The sequence below is a fragment of the Podarcis liolepis genome (genome assembly GCF_965112155.1).
Source record: "Podarcis liolepis genome assembly, chromosome: 3".
Taxonomy (NCBI): domain Eukaryota; kingdom Metazoa; phylum Chordata; class Lepidosauria; order Squamata; family Lacertidae; genus Podarcis; species Podarcis liolepis.
In genome coordinates, this window is record NC_139557.1 from 95,779,000 (window position 1) to 95,798,899 (window position 19,900).

At 42.4% G+C, this 19,900-nt stretch overlaps 2 protein-coding genes across 8 annotated transcripts in view; one reads left to right on the forward strand and one right to left on the reverse strand.

Annotated features, from left to right (window-relative positions):
- The window catches only part of SPATA17 (spermatogenesis associated 17), a gene marked incomplete at its 3' end in the record, with an annotated part of 77,089 nt that extends 74,373 nt beyond the window's left edge, over nucleotides 1–2,716 (reverse strand). For both annotated transcript variants that reach the window (XM_083494717.1, XM_083494716.1), the window contains exon 1: nucleotides 2,574–2,716. In XM_083494717.1, the coding sequence (XP_083350843.1) occupies nucleotides 2,574–2,641 (68 nt within the window). In that variant the 5' untranslated portion in view covers nucleotides 2,642–2,716. The remainder of the gene's footprint in view (nucleotides 1–2,573) is intronic.
- A 20-nt stretch (nucleotides 2,717–2,736) lies between these two features.
- GPATCH2 (G-patch domain containing 2) overlaps nucleotides 2,737–19,900 on the forward strand; it is a 103,995-nt gene continuing 86,831 nt past the window's right edge. For 2 of the 6 annotated variants that reach the window (XR_014523560.1, XM_083494536.1), the window contains exons 1-3: nucleotides 2,737–3,144; nucleotides 10,010–10,729; nucleotides 14,924–14,985. Coding sequence is in view for 5 of the 6 variants with exons in the window: in XM_083494536.1 (XP_083350662.1) it covers nucleotides 3,089–3,144; nucleotides 10,010–10,729; nucleotides 14,924–14,985 (838 nt within the window). In the remaining variant the exon portion in view is untranslated. Of the gene's footprint in view, nucleotides 3,145–4,027; nucleotides 4,138–4,596; nucleotides 4,709–8,205; nucleotides 8,261–9,522; nucleotides 9,546–10,009; nucleotides 10,730–14,923; nucleotides 14,986–19,900 lie in introns of those variants that run through there. The other 4 variants (XM_083494539.1, XM_083494538.1, XM_083494537.1 and 1 more) reach the window with 4 other exon arrangements.

Consider the following 19,900-nt stretch of genomic DNA (forward strand, 5'->3'; position numbering starts at 1 on the left):
GAATTTTGGTCAGTCATACAATGACATGTAAATAAACAAATGTTATGATTCAAGAACAGAAGAAAAAACAAACAATATATTCTCTGAGTAAGATCACATTCTTTTATTAAACCTAGTAATACACTTTTGTCTTATAACTGCTGGGCAGTAAATAAAGAGTGGTGTCCAACATCCTTGCAGTCTTTCCTGATGGAGAAATGATTGCTGCCTCACAGAAAAACAATGTTAGTGCAGCTGTAATTATGGTGTATTATGTTAACTCAAAAACAAAAAAAAGCAGAAAAGACAGGAAATGGGGTGGGGTTATTCCCCGAAATCATAAATATTTAAAAAATTAATCTAATGCCAATTATTATTGAATCCATATTGGACAAGATGGGGTGGGTGGGACTGTGAGTGTGTATGTTATGTTAGCCCTGCAAAGTAGCTGTAACTTTTTTTGCTGGTAAAGGAAAGCGTTTGAATAGCATATGACAACCTAGGAAAGTTATCAACCTGGTGGATTGCTTTGGGTTTTGTTTTGTTTTTGAGGGAAATGCAGTGGGGTGGTAGACTCTGAAGTTGACTGTGGTAGCAGTGCAATTAATTACCGTATTTTTTGCACCATAGGACGCACTTTTCCCGTCTTAAAAAATAAGGGGGAAAGTCTGTGCGTCCTATGGAGCGAATGCAGGGGGGAGGCAGGCAGGGAAAAGCCCCCAAGAGCCCCACACAAGCTTTGCACGGCTCTTGCGGGCTTTTCCCCAGGAGGGAGAAGGGACTGACACGGCCAGTCAGTCCCTTCTCCCTCCTCTAGAAAAGCCTTGCGCAACCTCTCCAGCCGGGGGGAGGCTGCGCAAGGCTAAAGAGGAAGCCAGGGCAGTGAGCGCGACCCACCAGAGGTAGATCTTAACCCTTGCCTCACCTGGGAGCTTCTCTGGACAGGAATTCCCGCAGCTTAAGTGGGGTGGGGGAAGAGTGGCAGGTAGGGGGGTACCTACCTAGACACTGAAGCCACATGTCTCTCCGATGAAAATTGGGAGTGGGCATTGTTTGAAGTGGCTGTGGATCTCCTGCCGCAGAATTGTAGGGCTGTATAGAGTTGGGAGGGCCACCTGAGGGTCATCTAGCCCAGCCCCCTCACAATGTAGGAATCACAGCTAAAGAACGCCAGGCAGATGGTCCCCCAGCCCCTGGTTAAAAGCCTCCAGTGGTGGAGACCCCCAACACCTTCCGAGGTCATAGAATTGCAGGGTTGGAAGGGAACCCCAGGAGTCATCTAGTCCATCCCCGGTGGACAGCGGGCGCGATCCATCCCGTTGCGCAAGGTTAAAGATGCTGCGCAAGGCTAAAGAGGAAGCCAAGGCAGCGAGCGGGATGGATCGCGCTCGCTGCCTTGTCTTCTTCTTTAGCCATGCTGGAGAGGTTTAGCTCCTGGATGGAGAGGTTGCGCGGCTATGGATCCCACTCGCTGTCTTGGCCTCTTTGCTCTTTGGGGCTGGGGGGGGGAACCCGGGTTTCCCCCGCAGCCCCGAGAAGCTCTGGGAGAAGCTGTTTTCCCTTGATTTCCCCCTCTAAAAACTAGGTGCGTCCTGTGGTCCGGTGCGTCCAATAGAGCGAAAAATACGGTAAGAGGGAAAGAAGAGTGTGTGGGAACAAACAGAGAGTTTCAGTGGTGAGTGGAAAGATGTCTGGATGCCACATCTACAACTCATAATCAACCCAAGGGTAATCCTGGATTACAAGTTTCTGAGATGCCAGGTCCACCTGGGGCTTGTTGGTCTATTTATTTTATTTCTTTGAGAGATACCCATGCCTCTTGGGTAGGGGGGACATTTTTAATTCCCCCCCCCCGTTTTTTAAACATTTATACCCCACCTTTCTCCCATCACTGAAATCAAGGCACAACATAGATGTGGTTCCAAGGAAGTCGCTCACTGGAGGCACTGACCAGCCCTAGACCTGCTTAGTTTTGCCAAGATGGTCACTTGTTACCTTCAAACCATAACTTGGCATCTTTCTAGGACCAGGAAGCCTCGCAAGCAAAGGGAAGCACTGCAAGAGTATTCCACTAGTGACAGGGCAGTGGCGTGAGCCCCCTTGACTGGACTTAACTGTCCAGGGTCCTTTAGCTTTTTTACCATGCTAGTTTGAATGGCCAGGTGCAATGTGGATAGGTCTCCCACACCTTAAACAACAGGGAGAGAGAGCTGCCCCTCTCAAAATCTTAATCTAAGCAGTTGCTAAAGGTCAGAAGCAAACCAAACCCCTCACTCTTCTTTTGCCCACCCCATGCCCCTGCTACCCCTCCCAGAAATGAAGTGGGGTGGAGGTCTCCCTTTCGATTTTTTTGCGCAGTCAGCAACTTGTTCACCTGTGGATTTTATCCTACTGGGAGCGGAGGAAGAGAGGGAAAGGGCAGCTCCTGCTGCTGCTCCGGGGCCAAAACAAAAGAAGAAATTATCTCTCTTCCCCCCCTTAGCAGCAAACCTGGGAACTTTCCCGGGGGGGTGGGGTGGGAGGGAGTGGCAACTCCGGCTCCTCGGAGAGGCTGGGGAGTGCGGCGCGAGCGTGAGGGCGAGAGGAAGCTTTACCTGTTCCTAGAGTAATACTCCCCCTTGAAGAGCGGCAGCCTCTCTTGTAGCCTGGCCAGAGTGGCCATCTTCCCCCCTCCCAGCCGGCTCCCATTGATGGTGTACAAGGAGTCGGCATGGCAACCGGGCCGTACCACCCGAGACAGAGCGGGGGTTGGGGGGTGGGGAAAGGGACAGGAGGGAAGGCGCGTTAAGCCTGAGGGCGATGAGGCCGTAGAGGAAAGCAGGACGAAGCGGGTCAAGCGGTGGTCGCGGCGAGGACGAAGACGCCCCGCTGCTGCTGCTGCTGCCGCCGCCGTTCCTGCAGCTGCTGCTGCTTCGGCGACCCCCTCCAAGGAAGAAATGGTCGGGCCCGGTTTCCTCCCAGCGCCGCGGCTGCTTCCGGGATTCCATCATGGGGGACTGAGGAAGCGCAGCAGCCCCAGAGCTGGCCCGGTGGACGGTCACCTTCCCCCGAGTCTCTGCGAAGCGGCACCCGCCTCCCAAGGGAGCGGCCGACGGCGGGCGCCGGGTACATGTTCCGGGGGGCTGAGCCCAACCCGAGCAGACCTCCGGCCGCCAGGAAGAGCTGGTGAGGGGCAGGGCTGGGGCAGGAGGAAGGGGTGGAGGATGGAGGGTGAGGCCTGGCTCTAGGGAGGGAGGCGAGGGGGCGGCTTGTGGGGGGGGGCAGGCGGCCCTGTCAGCTGAACGGGGGTGGCTGGCTGGGGGGCTGCTCCGGTCCGCTGCTGGGCTTTGAGCAGCATCTCCGCCTTCAGAAACAGGCAGGTGAAGAAGCTGCAGCATGGACGCCCCCATAGTGACCTGCTGGCTGCAGGGGGGTTCGCTGAAGGTTAGCAACCCCTGGCTGTGAAACGCCTCCCACGGGCTGCAGGGTTTGGATTGGAAAAGAAATGGAGCGGCTCCCAAACTTTCCTCCCCACGAACCATTTGAACATTGCTGAGGGTCTGGGTGGACCACGTAATGCACACATATACACACACGGTTTCCTACTTGCTGTAATAATTGTTAATGCATTGTACCGGGCGCTATATGATTATTAATTGTGATTTTATTTCTTCCTTTATGGCTTGTGTGTTGCATTTTGTTTCAGGACACAGTAGAATTCAAACTGAAATAGATAAATTGGCATATGGCAACGACAAATGCAATTGAAGAACTCTAAAAGAGGCAATAAAATAAAATCAGTATGTTTAACGCAATGGTTGTGCCATCTCCAGTCTTCAACAGCAAATCCACAGGCACACAAGCGGGCCATCCAGATGAAGCTCGCAGATTGCTGGTGGTCTGCAGGCTACAGTTGGGAAAGTGCTGCTCTAGCACACAGTCTCCATAAAGTGCAATGGTAGTGAGAATAAGGAGGCAAGCCATCTAGAGCAGACTGGGGTATTGACACTTTGGCTATCAAGATGATATTAATGGGGCTACAGAGTGACTTTTTCATTTTCTTATATAGCTGAGTTGGCCAGAATGTTGTCCACAGCTGGGATGATGATTCCCAGGATGATACTTGTAACTTCTGAAAACTGCACTGCGAACTGAGAATTACGTTTGTATTAATTCCCTGTAAGAGCACAAAAATAAAGTTTAAAAAGTAGTATGAAGTAATAATATATATATACAATATATACAATCACTATAAAAATAAGAAACAGCACAGAAATTCATGTCACATTTGTCAATAGCTGAGAATGCTTGTAAGCCACTGAAAAAAAGCTTGCTTTCATGTAGTCCATGGTAAATAGAACCAAGGAGTGAGAGCTTATGGCCTGGTATTGTGGAGGCAGAAATATGCAAAAGGGTGGAGGGAGGGAAGCAGCAGGTACAGTATATGGAGCCAACAATGACAGTATATGATGTTTACACGAAGAAGCACTTGGTTCTGGAGTGAAGCGGCTAATAAAAATTGGTCATTGCCATATGCCAATTTAACCCTAGCCCCCTCCCGTCTAAACAGCTAATATGAAAATGAATGGACATTTGTACCTATTGGAAGAGGATAAAGCCACCTCCATCCTCTAGCAAGCTGTCTCTCACATCAGTGATATAGGAAATAATAGTGCTTCCTTTTCTCATGGCTATGAAGGTTGAGGGCACAGATGTTAAGGACAGGGACACATTTTAAACAGCTTAAATGGTGAGTAAAGTTTATAAAACATGCATGGCGTAGAGAAAATGAATACAGTTGTCTTCCTCTCTCATAACACTTAAGCTTGTGGACATGCAATGAAGCTTACTGTTGAAAGATTCAGGACAGATAAAATAAAGGACCTCTTCATTCAGCACATAGTTAAACTATGGAACTTATTCGCACAGGAGGAAGTATTCGCTACCAATTTGAAGTTTTTAAATAGGAAGCAATAGAGGGCAAAGCTATCAATGGCTACTAGCCACAATGGCAATGTTTTACCTCCACTGTCAGAGGTATCATGTCTCTGAATACCAGTTACTGGGAATCACAGATGAGCATAGTACAGTTACACTCAAGGGGATGTCCAGCTTGCAGCATCCTACAGCTATCTGGCTGGCCACTTAAAACAGGATGGTGGCCTAGATGAGCCATTGGCCTGATCCAACAGTCTCTCTTATGTGAAGATGCCTTTGTACCATCTGCTGCTCCAGCACTTCATATGGGGAAAATGTATATATTTTCTGAACAAGAAATCATATTTATTGGTTGATAGTACACATTACTGTATATTGCTTTACACCTAATAGTGCAATTGTACAACCTAGAAGTAAAATCTAAATCCTTTGGTCATGCCACCCACAGGCACTTGCCAAGAAAGAAGAGAGAGCTTTCTGTTTGGCTCTCCATAATAAACATACAGGCAACATCACTTGATGACTAAGAATGCCCATGCACGCATTTTGAAAGTCAAGTACATTTGACCAAAGTGAGATTGGCTTCTCATTGTTATGATCAAGTTGCGTAAACATGCACAGGATTGAAGTTTCCATAAACAAAGGCTTGTGATACTGGGCAAAATAATATTGAGATATGTAAAGTAACATAACTGTCTATTATGTTTTGAGTAGTAGAGTACAGTGGTGCCCCGCAAGACGAATGCCTCGCAAGACGGAAAACTCGCTAGACGAAAGAGTTTTCCGTTTTGGAGGTGCTTCGCAAAACGAATTTCCTATGGGCTTGCTTCGCAAGACGACAATGTCTTGCGAGTTCCTGCTGGTTTTTTTCCCCTTCCCCCCCCTTTTTCTAAGCCGCTAAGCCACTTATCAGCTGATCCGATCAGCAGATAAGCCGCTAAAAGCCGCTAATAGCACTAATCCGTCAATGGGCTTGCTTCGCAAGACGAAAAAACCGCTAGATGAAGAGAATCACAGAACGGATTCTTTTCGTCTTGCGAGGCACCACTGTAATACATATTTGTAATTTGAGAACTAACATGTTCTAGAGCAGAGGCTGGCAAGGTTTACCTTGCATGGGCCTGTTCACTCCAGCAGAGATCCCTCTGTGGGCTGGATTGTGTGCACGCGTGAACGCCCACGATTTCCAGCGTTGGCGTCTGCTCAGACACAATTTCCGGTATCGGCATCTCAACAGACGTGATTTCTGACATCGGCGCAGACATGATTTCCAGAGCTGTGGAAGCGAGTCTCCACGCCGTGTTGCATCAGTTTAGTGCAGCACGGGGATTCGCTGAGCGGGCGGCTCGGTTCGGGGGTGGCTTGTGGGCTGGTTAAACAACCCCCGTGGGCCACTGGGCCTTAGGTTGCCGACCCCTGTTCTAGAGATCAGGTAGCTGAAGGGGTAAAAGAGGACAAGTTCAGCCATGGACTCAGTGGATAATCCTAGTGAAACACAGGATAACATTTCCTGGATCCCAGCAGGTTTTATGAGTTACTAGTTATCGGATCAAGTAGGAAAGCTAATGAAAATAAACTCAATATGTATTCTGTCATTTATAATGCTTAAACCCATGTCTCCCCTCTGGTACTTTTAGACACATTTAGGAGGTGGTCACAATTTAGCTACGTTGTTAACAGGTCGACTTTTTGCATTTCATTTGCATCTGATTTCTGTTTATAATCCCACCATGTGTATATATACTTGCAACTGAGAGTTATACTTCATGCATCTGATGAAATTGACTATGCCATAATAAATGTGTTAGTCCTTAAAATGCTACAAACTCATTTTAAACAGGGTTATCTTTAAAAAAGGACATTAATTGATATTAAAACATAGATACAGTAAGCAAATCTACCGTATTTTTCCATGTATAAGATGACCCCTAATTTTTTTGACCCAAAAATAAGAACATGCACCATGCACTATCTGTGTATAAGACGAACCCTTATTTTAAACTTCAAAAATTTAGGAAAAAATTTAGTCTTATGCATGTAAAAATATGGTATTTACTTAAAAAAAAAATCTGGCTGTTATTTGCCCTGGATTGCCAGTCTTCAGTTCTATGCACAGTAACCCCACCAGATTCAGGAAGATTTAAGCGTACATACTGTATTGGCCTGAATATAAGCGGCACTCGAACATGAGGACAAGGGACTACGCACGGGGCGAGCACCGCTTTGCTGCGCTCCTGGCGCTGTTTGCCCCACACTTCTGGCTGCATACCGTAAGGTCACAAATATAAGCCACACTTCAACTTTTCACAGTCGGAATTTGGGGGAAAAGTGAGGGTTTTATTCAAGCCAATACGGTAACTGGGTTTAAGATTACAACCTTAAACAGCATTACAGTGTGATTGCTTCAAACTATATTGCTTCTAGTAGTGCGTAGAGAGGTCAGCATTTAGTAAACTTTATTGTTATAGCTGAATGTAAAGGTCACTGCAGGCAAACTACAATTTCTTTAGCTTAATGTCTTCTTTGAAACAAGAAGTAGATTTTATCACTAGCTGAGGGGCGTTGCTGTAATTGTCTTTGCTATGCAATGTAAAACACTGAATGTGAGATATTAAATGCCTGAGAGAAGTTCAGTAGGTAGAACTCATACTGTCATAACACTTAAATATTTGTTTTGCTAATAATACAAGTTGCAATTTTTGAATGCTGCTTGCATGGGTTTAATTTTCTGTTTAAATATATCATAATTTCTGAAATAAGGCAAATAGATGCCTACTTAAGGTGGCTTAGTGGGAAAATACAGTAGAGATGTACTTTCTTTGTTCTACATTCAGTGGCGTAGCGTGGGTTGTCAGCACCCGGGGCAAGGCAAGTAATTTGTCCCCCCTAACCCGTGGATTTGCGCCCCCTAACCCTAACCCCCAGATGTTGCGCCCGGTGCGGCCGGGCCCCCCTGCACCCCCCACGCTACGCCACTGTCTACATTTTAGGAAAAGAACAAGTAAAGGAACTGAAAACTTAGTCTCTGGTGAATGTTTACAAGTCTCTTCATAACTACTTTCAGTAACAGTTTCTTCAGATATCACCCTCCTTTGCAAATCTGCATCCTTATGATGTTTTTCTTTTGACTGCACAATGTTAGTGTGGTATAAGTTTCTTCTTCTTGAACAGAGGGAGAAGGCAATCTAAGTGGTTCCTGTACCTACAATAAAATGTTTCCTAGGGGGGCACCTTAAAAGACTATCTTCAGAGATAGACTAGAAAGAACAAAATGGGATGGAATAATTTGCTTCTTGTCCTATCTTTAAGATCCATGTGCCTCACTTTAAAATAAAATGCTGCCATTACATTCAGATTCTTGGACGTTTATATTAGAACTGATGAATAAGGCTATACTTCAATCCTGGTATTGCATTACCTGAAAATATTTTTCAATTTTCAATTCATACAGATTTTCCATCATAGATACGTAACTTAATTCTGTATGCTGATATTTCTAAATTGTAACCTAACCATGCTGCTCTTCAGTTTTTCTTGGTTACACCACTCAGATACTGAGCAGTAATTCTGCAAAACATTAGACTATTGGCTTAGATGTTAGCCACTGTTTCTTGATGCCAAAAAACTTTTCCTCAGTTGGACAACTTGTACAGCAGACAGTATCATGAATCTCTTCCCACATCACTTACTAAAGTTTCTATGGGGGCTGAAATGCTGGTAATTTCTCCAGTCCTCAAATTTTAGGTTACTTTTGCAGGTTCATTGTGAATAAATATTGTGCTGATTCATGTTGCCTGATTTCTCCCTCTTTCAATTCTCCCCTTGTGTGAATAGGAGAAATGAACCAGGAAGCCACCATTGAGATTGGCTTCTTGTGCTTTCTGAACCTGGGATCCTGATTTGTTGCTCCCTATTATACCAGGATTGCAGGTTCAGACAGCACAGGAAGCCAACCTTAATTGTGGCTTCCCTGTGATTTACTGTGAATAAACAATGTACTGGTGCATATTGCCTGATTGTTTCTCCTGCTTGCACCAGGGGAGGATTAAAGCAGAAATAAATGGACCACATGTATCAACATACTGTTCATTCACAATAAACCAGCAAGGAAGCTGCAGTTAAGCTTGGCTTCCTCTGATGTCTGAATCAGGAATCCTGGTTCATTGTTCTCTTAAACTATGGCTTGTTATTGTGGGTATAGGACTGTTATTATGATGATTATTTTACTAATAGGCGCTCTGTCAGTATGCTTTTTACTATGTTTTTATCATTCATGTTTTGTAATGTGTTTCTAATGTTATAAATTTCCTTGAGATATTTTGATAAAGGGTGGTATATAATTTGAATTATTATTGTTATTATTAGCCTATCTATCCTGCAACAAACTAGGATCCTGGCTTCCAACATCATGGGAAGCCAAGCTTCATTGTGGGTAACCAGGGCATTTCTTATTCACACCAGGGAAGGAGCCAAGAAGGTGTCATTGGAATGCGCACATAAGCATTGTTTTCATAACAAACAACAATAATGCAGTCATTGAAAAAGTGAGAAAATCAGCATAGCTTTGATTTCCAAGCTCTTCAGGTCAAAATAGCTGCAGCTGTCTCCTTCCAGATGTGTCACTTCAGAATTTCAGAGTCATTCTCATAGTCATGAAGTAGAAAGTTTTTCTTCTTAGATTCCAATTAGTCAGTAAGCAGATTTAATCAATATATTGGCAGTATAGGTGGCACTTATGTGTGCTTGTTTAAATGATTGTACCTGCATACCACATTCAGTGAGCCCACATCAAAGGAAAACTAGAATAAGGCTGTTCCCTATATTTAGAACAGCACACACAAGATACTTAAAGCCCTGTTTCATGGATCAACTGCATGGGAAATGGCAGTAATTACAGACAGAAATTAAATGTTTTAACTGGCCCTAGGTACTAGGACGGGTGAAATGAAAGATGGCACAACAATAAGATAATTTCCACATCTTGGTTTTGGATCCTGTTTCTCTATGTAAGTTTGATAAGTGGCACTTGAATGTGAAATGAAAGCTATGCCTTTTAGGTGGTAGTGGTTCTAGTAGAAGAGCTTTCTTCAATTAATTTGAATTGTTTTTTCAGGCAGTTCAGCAAGACTATGGAGGAACTAGTTCATGATCTGGTCTCGGCACTGGAGGAAAGTTCGGAGCAAGCAAGAGGAGGCTTCGCAGATACGGGAGACCATTCTCGCAGTGTCTCTTGTCTTCTAAAACGCCAGGCCCGAAAGCGAAGGGGGAGGAAAAGACGTTCATTTAACACCCATCACCCCTGGGAGACAGGCCACTGTTTAAGTGAAGGCTCTGATTCCAGCCTTGAGGAACCAAACAAGGATTATAGAGAAAACCATGCCAATAACAAGAAAGACCATAGCGACTCTGATGACCAGTTGTTACTTGCAAAACGCAGGCCGACATCAAATTTAAATAACCTCAGGGGCAAACGGCCTCTATGGCATGAACCTGATTTAGCAGTTGACAATCTAGGAAATAGGACTCTGCGGAGGAGGCGAAAGGTGAAACGAATGGCAGTGGATCTACCTTCAGAAGTAACAAACACGCTGACCTTACCGCAGCAGCAGCAGGATAACATTAAGGATCAGGAAATGGACAATGACAACAGATCTTGCCAGCATCAAGAACTAACCAAGAGCAAAGTTAAAAAAAGGAAACTAGCAGCAAGTCGGCAAGGACCAGACATTTTGGATGAAGGAGTGGTCATTGAGAATGATGAAATCAACCAGACAAGCAAGGATAAGATGGAATATGAGGAGCAAAAGGGCTCAGATGAAAACATGAGTGACAGGTTACCTTTAACATTTCATTTAATTGCAAGTTTTTTATTTTCAATTTGGCATTTGATACATGTTTATCGCTTAGTATTTTTTCTGTGTTTCATGATTAAAACATAATGTAGCATACTACAAAAGTGTGTACAGTTTAAAATAGTTTCAAGACTTCCTGCTACTGTACTATATTAGAGCTCTTATTGTCAGAATTCTAATTATGGAATAGTTCTACTGTCTTCCAAGTGTTTTTATTCATACCACCATATGCATAACTGTTGCATTTTATCTAAATATATATGGGTGCTCTGAAGGTCAAGGGCAGTGCAATGCTGTGCTCATTTACTCATAAGTAAATCAGAGTTCAGGGATAGTTGCTCTCAAGCAAGTGTGTGCATAGGCTTGCTAGCCTTACTAACTTCAGTCATTATGATTTTTTTTTACTGTGTTTCATGAGTTGTGAACACTCATATTAAAAGTGAACACTCATATGTTCAGTAGTTAGAATGAGCAAATAATAATTACAGGGAAAATATGCAAATTTAGATAAGTAATATACTTGTAAAAATTGTACATGGGTAAAAATTCAGTTTTTTCCTTTTGCAGAACACTTTTTTGCACAATTTTGATTTTGTTAGTTTTATACACAAAACCCTCTTTTTCTCTTTCAAATAGGACATTTTGCAAAATCAGATAAACATTTAGAATCTAGGGAAGTATTTTAAAACTAATTTGATCCCTTGGTGCCACAAGGTCTTGGGAAACATGTTGAAATGTTCTTCCCATCTAATTTCCACTTACACAACATTGGATGGCAAGTTCTAGGTCGTGTGTTTTGTTTTTGTGGTGGTTTATTTTGCCCTTCTACTCTGTCCCCTTTGTAAGCACTAACTTCATTCTGCATTCATGGTTACACTTGGTTAAGACAAAATGAGTAATCTTAGTACCCAGCCATACAGGTTGCCACTCTGCTCCTAGGTGAAGATACTGTAGGGTGCTGTTTTCCCCTTTCTTCTAGGAGGCCATAAGTTGTCCAAGAAGCCTACATTTTCAGGAGCTTTTGTATTTGCTGAAATTGCAGTAAACTAATTGTTTGGTGATGAGGCAGGGAATGGGGTTTAGTACATTATTGGTACTCAATAAATATGAATTACAGTCTGGAGAACAGAGAGTCATGCAGTGGTCAAATATTGTCAAGGAAGTAGGTTTATAATTTGTCTACACTTAATGGTAGCTGACCTCCCTTAGGGACAAGGTGCCGGGTGGCATGATAAAATCTAAATATTATAATTTGCCATTTGTATTTTACATTTTTGTTTCATATTCCTTGTTAACCTGCCTATTGCCTCCAGTATCAGTATCAGTTGTTGAAGAACACAAGCAGGAAAGTGCCTTTGCCCTTAAATCCTGCTAGTGGGCTTCCCATAGGCCCACTATATGACCACTGTGAGAATGAATGAACAAGGACTAGATGGGTCTAGGTCTCAACCAGCAGGACTCTTTATACGTTCTCAGTATATTAATACTTGATATACATTATAGTCCCCTTCCCTTCAACTGCTAGTTTGCCCTGCTGAATGTTTATACAGAGAGTACAGACCTCCGATTCAATGTATTTAATGGAGAAAGTATTACCAAATTCTGCTAGATGTTACAGTGTTAACTGAATGTTTTTGAAGCAGGGCTTTCTCATTGAGTAGCTGGTTTTATTTATTTGTTAAGAGATTTCTATACTCTTAGAGTGGTTTACATTAAAATAATATAAAACACAATAAGCAACAATGTTAAATTAACAAATAACATAAATAGCAGTATCATAAATATAACTTAGCCCATCAGCTTCTAAAAGCTTGACAAAAAAGGTGTGTTTTTGCCTGGCATCTAAAAGACTAAGAAGTTGGGACAAGCCTCACTTCATTGGAGAGGTTATTCCACAGACACAGAGCTACCACCAAAATGACTTTTCCTCCGCCCCCCCCCACACTATTCACCCCACACTAGTCGCCAGAAGAACCTCTTTGACTGATCTTAATGCACATCCATGTTAATATGGCAGAAGATGTTCTGTCTTCTATCTGGGTCCCAGACCATTCATGGTTCTAAATGTCAGCATAAGAACTTTAAATTGGGCCTCGAATATGACTGTCAAACCAATGCAGCTGTTTTAGAATAGGAGTTATATGCCGCCTCTATTAATTCCCTGGCTGCCACATTCTTCATTACTTTTGGATCATCTTTAAAGGCAGCCCCATGCAAAGCACATTACAGAAGCCTATCCTGGAAGTTACCAGAGCATGGATAACTGTAGGTAGTCTAACCCTGTTTAGAAAAATGTCAGCATTCCTCATAGCTGTCAACTTACAGATTTGAAAATAAGGGACCAGCAGCCTTGAAAATAAGGGACCAGCAGCCAAAATAAGGGACCTGCAGCCTCACCTGTTCCAGGCACTCCAGTCTTCCTGTCCTCCTGCAGTCTGGTCAAACTCATGCTGGTAACTTCGAGAACACTGTCCAACCAACTTTGTAACCAGAGGTTCAACTGAATAGAATCTGAATCACATGCACCACAAGGCCTATGCAGCCTCAACTTAAGATGGCTCCCCGGCCTGGCTTTGCACTGCAAAGTTTGCAGCAGCACGTGCAACAAAATGGCATCCAGTATCCAAAACCCCCCTCAGCTTGCATTAACTAGCCACACACAAGGCATGCAAGCTCCACCCCCCACTCATTCTTAGACTTCTTATTGGGTGAGCAACACAGCCAAGCAACACAGTTGGCCGGCAGGGAGGGAGGGAGAGGAGCTGCTTCCTTTGAAATTTAAGGGACATCATTTAAGGGACATCCATCAATAAGGGACAGCAGCGGGACATGGTGCTGGAATAAGGGACTGTCCCTTCAAATAAGGGACAATTGACAGCTATGATTCCTAGCCACTGAGTACACCTGGGTGTAAAATGACAGTGATGGTTATAAGAGCACCACCAACTCTTTAAAAACAAAACAAAAACCAGAAAAACCCTACAAACCTGCTTTTTCAAGGAGAGGGCAGCCCCATCCAGATCTGGGTGTTCGCCAAATTCCATATCTGGGATCCACTCAACTACAGAACCTTTGTCTTATCTAGATTTGGCTATAGGTTAACATCTGCTGCCTCAATTACACACAGAAAGCAGAAAGTCAGTTCCACTGTTACAACATGGGTCTTGTGATCCCATCGCCCTATGCTTAACAAGGAAAATTGTCGTATTTGCCTCCGTGAAGCTTTTAAATGCTCAAGGACAACCACAAATAGAGAACATTGCATTGGTCAGTCCTCGAGGATTATGAAAGTGGCATGGGGTTAGTCCTTTTCTGCATATGAGTGAAGTCAGTAGACTGGAAGAAACCACGATTCATAGCTGCTCACAGCTGCCACCAAATTGCAAGTTGAAAATGTTTGAAAACTGCCTTCGCAGCAAATTTGTACATGGCTTCTTCCATGATGCTCATAGCCGCAAATACACATCTGTGCATAAACATTTTTTAACATGGATAGACAAGACGTTTGAATGACGCATATGAAACAGCTGTCAGCTGGAAGTTAACATTTCTTTTTGCCATTAGAATCACATGGATCCTGGGGGCGGGGGGGGGGGGTTTCAGGGTGACATTTACTTTATTTTAATAGGTTGTTGTAGTGTAAGCGTTTGTTCTTCTAAATAATAGAATTCTGGTGAATCTTTATGCAGTGCATCTTTCAGAATATTTGTAAATGTTGGAAAAAAAGTCTTGCCCCTTGTGTTTCGTGTGTTGAAGAACAGATCAGAATGGTTTTGCCTGAGATCCCACCACCACCGCTTTTATTTTATTTTTTAACTGAGCAGCGGTATTTGGGATCAAGCTGAATTGCACAGCATAAGAAAGGAGCAGTGAGCATTTGATGGAAACAGATAATAAAATGCATCAATTGTGTCAGCACCTCATTGCAGTCACATCTGGCTTACTGTCAGGGTCCCATTAGATTCCTGTGGTTTTATGTGCCAAAAATAATGTTCTGTAGTTAATGGAACTGGGATATTTGCAGTTTGATATTTTTTTAAAAAAAAATCATCTTATTTTCTTTTAGATTTTGTGAAGGCTTAAGTTTCATCTGAGTGCAATCTTGTCTCTTTAAAATTTTATGACTGAGATATCAATTGCACTTTTGATCTGTTTCTTTCTCTCTGTTATTACAGTGAATCCAGCAGCCTGAGCAGTAGTGATGCTGGTTTGTTTACCAATGATGAGGGAAGACAAGGTACTGAAACAGTGCAATTTTTTTGTTTTTGAAATTGGATCAGACTCAGTTCTGTAAAACACTAAACATTATTTCACAATTGGTTGGTTTATATCCCAGTATTTTTAATCTTCATGTAGGAAGTTTGGGGTTTAGTTCTTGCAGATTTTAAAAACGTAAAACTATTTATCAATTTAATAGTGCAACCTCTCTAATTTTAGACATTAATCTTGTGAATGAACTGTGATTTTCTTATCACATTTTGTGTAAAGCAAAAAAGATTGTGGAGACATGACTTTTTGAGGCATCTTATATCAATTGTTATGTACTGCTTTCTTATTCTCTTAGGCACGTTGCTATGGCAGCATACACAGTTCAGGATAAGGGTTCAAATGCCTATATAAGGGCATGATTGATCCTCTGTTATTGGGACTTGGTCCTGGGTGTACCACCATCACAGCTGCTGAAGCTGGTGCTACTGCATGTACAACTTTCAACTCTTATATGTGTCACCACGACATAAGGAGCTAGTGAGCCCCATGTATTTAGGGCTAGTCATTTTGACTGGTCAAAGAATTGTCAAACATTTTAAATCATGAATTCGTTAAAACTGTTGAGAGGGTGAAGTATGTTAATAATAATAAAAAAGTGTTGATTAACTCTTCTGAAGTAAAATATTCCAATCAATTTGGTAGAGGTCATAACTTGGTGGTCATGCAGGTTCCAGGTTCTATGCCCTACATCTCTGGCTAAGAAACTCAGGTATCAGGGATCAGTTCCCCTTCATCAGTGTAGGCAGAATGAGGCTAGGTAGACAACGTCATATGTTCAATTGTGTGTCACCAATAGTCAAGAAATCAAGCTGTTCTTCGGAGGTTTTATTTGGACTCCCAAGTACAGGCCAAACAATTCCAAATAATTCCAAATTTTGCTCAAAGTGAAATTAAATTTTAAAAATGTATATAGTAATTATTTAACAAGCTGGTTTTTAAATATTGTAATTCAGCATAATGGGGTACCTTCCCCTAAATCAGGCATAGGCAAACTCAGCCCTCCAGATGTTTTGGGACTACAACTTCCATCATCCCTGACCACTGGTCCTGTTAGCTAGGGATTATGGGAGTTGTAGTCTGAAAACATCTGGAGGGCCAAGTTTGCCTATGCCTGCCGTAAATGTACTCATGGTTTCGCAGACACATTGCAGAACTAAGGAGTAGAGCCCTTATTCTTGCTTTTCCTGTTTGAAAACGTTATATTTCAACTGAAATTACTGACTGAACGAAGGACATTATTGGGTTCATGAGATATTTGACTGATCAGTTAGTGTTTCCCAATCCTAGCATGTATAGGGTGACACTTGCACTGGCATAGGGTAAACCATTCTTGTTGCCACAATAAGGCAAAAAGGTTAAACCTATTGTTTTCAGGAAGTTGATACAGTAGACCTTTTGAATGTTCTTGAAACGGAACACAGTAAAGGAACATTTGCATTGTTTCCTGTATTAAACATTCCATGCAAAATTCTTTCAGAATGTATAAAAAAGATAATTTCATATCTTTGAAAAGTGTGATTTGGGGAATGAGCAACATTACATAAAAAACTGTTTCTGAACTACAGGCCTGATATAAATGTTGCATTCTATTTTTATAGAAGCATTTGGGAATTTGTTAAGTAAAGGGTAAAGGGACCCCTGACCATTAGGTCCTGTCATGACCGACTCTGGGGTTGCGGCGCTCATCTCACTTTATTGGCCGAGGGAGCCGGCGTTTGTCCGCAGACAGCTTCTGGGTCATGTGGCCAGCATAACTAAGCCACTTCTGGCGAACCAGAGCAGCGCACTGAAACGCCGTTTACCTTCCCCACTGGAGCAGTGCCTATTTATCTACTTGCACTTTGACGTGCTTTCGAACTGCTAGGTGGGCAGGAGAATTTGTTAGTCCAGTTTAAAAAGCCTTACTTAGCAGCTGAAATGCAGCAACTCTCTTATTTCACACAACAGAATAAAGGATATGTGCGCATCTTACACTATTAATTTCCCATGGGCTAAAGGGCCAAATCCCAAGTGTGGTCTCCTTGATCTAGGAATACTGTGCTGAAGTAAGTAATTGGGATTTGTGTCTTTAGTTAAGGTTAGTGAAGATGTAGTATTGGTCAGTCTATTGAACTGTGGTTAAGAGACTGTGTGCTCCCTTTCTGATCCCCTCTTTTCCATTCTTGAGTGTGAATGTTAACCACTGTTTCCTCTTAACCCTTGATCATTAGAAAATGGAGTGTATCAGTTCAATTTTGGGGTCAGATACTGGAAAGCTATGCAAATAAAATAACTGATGAAAACCATGACACCACTTGCAAGCAATAATAATAATAATAATAATAATAATAATAATAATAATAATAATAATAATAATAATAATGCCTTGATTGAGAACTTTCCTTTTCCAGCAAAACAATACAGTTGCACATAAGTCAGCTCTAAGTTGCTTGGATGCAAAGTGTTTTTGGGTTATTCTCATCAGCACATTCAGCAAATACCTTTCTGTGAAAAGGAAAAAGTGATCAGCTGAAGGTCCTTGATTGAAAATTGCTGTTATGTCTTGCCACCTGTTGAGATTAGGATTCAGGCTGTTTGCTAACATCTGCATATGCAGTAGGGACCCAGAGTTTTGTGTCGTACTCAAAATAGACCCATTGAAATCAATTGGCTTAAGTTAGTTAGTCCATTGATTTCATATAACTTGGTTGGACGCAACCTTTGGTGACCCCAAACGTTGAATTAGTAGTGTATACTGCATTAAATGATAGCTATAATTGTTTATTTAAATAAAAAAACAGATTTAGAAAACTAAGGTTCATAAAGGCCTTCTATAAACTTCTAATATACAGGAAAGTGAGTAGTTTATTATAAACATAGTTAAATACTACATAATAAGTTTTGCTCAATGAACATAGATAAGCTGCATACCACTCTGTTTGTTTTGTTGTTTGTGCTCCTTTTTTCACAAGAAATGGAAGGAGCAAGTTGTTGGCTAAACATCTATAGAACACGAAGAGGAATTAAAGAATTTAAACACCATTTTGTGGGGTGCTACAATCTGTAGCTTGTTGTGTGTATGGCTTTCCAGTTTTCTGAATCAAACCAATAGAGAGAATTGCCTACCCACAGAGCAGTAGAAAGGAAAACATAATTTTGTTGCTTTACGTAGTGCAGAATGGGGCTGAAACGCCACATGGAAATTCATGCCTCTTTAAGGTTGAGGAATACCTAGAGCATAGTTGTGGAAAACAAAGGTTCTGAATTTCTAGTGCTCTTGGGGTACATTTGATCCCCCCCCCCCGTTTACAGATGCTTAAACAGGGTTTGAATCTCCCTAATGGGGAAACTCTTCCTGCTCTGCTCTGCTGTTACATATCTGGTTGACCAAGTGTGCCCTTCTATCAGTAATGCACTGTAGTGCACCTTCAATAGTATATGGAGGGGCAACGGATTTGGAGTGCTCCAAATCACACTGTTCCAGCCAGCCATTCCCTATGTTCTCCATTTCCCCACTTCTCTGTTTTTCTTGTGTCCCCCTCCCCCAACAGCAAGCAGAATTCGATCACAAGAGCTCTTTCCCCTATTGTGGTTTCTAGACTGCTTTGGACCCCTCCTCCTTTTAAAAGCTTTTTTTATCTAAATGGTTTTCTTTCTTTTTGGTACTTCTACGCCAGCTGATACCTCCCTCTCATGTGTGTAAGGTGCTATTTGTTTTACATAAGAAACAACACTTGGAGAATGAGTTTGCTGTTGGTGTATAGACTGTTGTACGCTACTGTTCTCTCTTCTGGTGATTTGTTAAAGGCTAGGGTCATGGGCATCTTTACCTAGAATTAAGTCTGGAGGACTAAGTCTTGGAATCACTGCAGACAATCTCAAGGGCAAGGCTGGGTCAGACTAAGGTAAATACTACAGTTTAATTCTGACCTTTGCTCAGAATAGCATTGGGGCTTTGGGTTGCCATTGCTAGCATGTATTAGTCTTAGTCTAAACAGTACAGTATTCATTAGTATACTCTGTTGCTCTGGATTATCTACCTAACCGTCAAATTATTTGGATTACACTCCTTATTTGAAAGGCAGCGTGAACAATTTTCAAGCATGAGAATAGTTCCAACTTATTATGAAACAATGCTATCAGCCGATTTCTGCTGATCATTCTTAAAAGTTTGTGTAATAAATACCTAGTTCAGCCTCCATCAAAATGGTGGCCTCCAGGTGTTTTGGACTACAGCTCCCATGAGGCCCAGCCAGTTCCAGCTGAGGCAAATGGGAATTGTAGTCCAACACATCTGGAGAGCCCCAGATGGGAAGGCTAGTCTAGTACCAACAATTTGCTGATTGCTGTGCCATCTCCTTTATTTGGTGCCTAAGTATTTAACAGTTCAAAACTGTTCATAATGCAGGACAATTCATCCTCAGCTTGCTTGACTTCCTTGAGATATCAAATGCAAGCACTGATATCTTTATCTATGTGAAACCTACCTTACACCATGGCTTAGATTTAAAGGAAGAGGATCAGAGTGCACCTGAATTACTGTTCTCCTCTCTTGGTGTGCTTGAGCAAAGCTTGTGGAGGTATCTTGCCTGGGCAGCTGCGTCCCTCCTCTTGTGTGCATCCTTCTCACATGTTGTGTGCATGTTTCCTTCCATCACCGAAGTTCACAGTCACATATATATTTGTTTCCATTTGATTGGTTTTCTCAAACGTTAATAAACATTTTTTTTAAAAAAAAGAGCATCACAAGACTTTCAAGTTCTATAGGACATCCCTTTAATCACGATAGACAGGCTAACACTCCTTTCTATCACAGTGACCTGAGGACAACCTGTTGCCATCATCCAGGTAACGTAGCCACTCTACAGTAGGCTGCAGATCCATAATGTCCTTTCTGACATCAC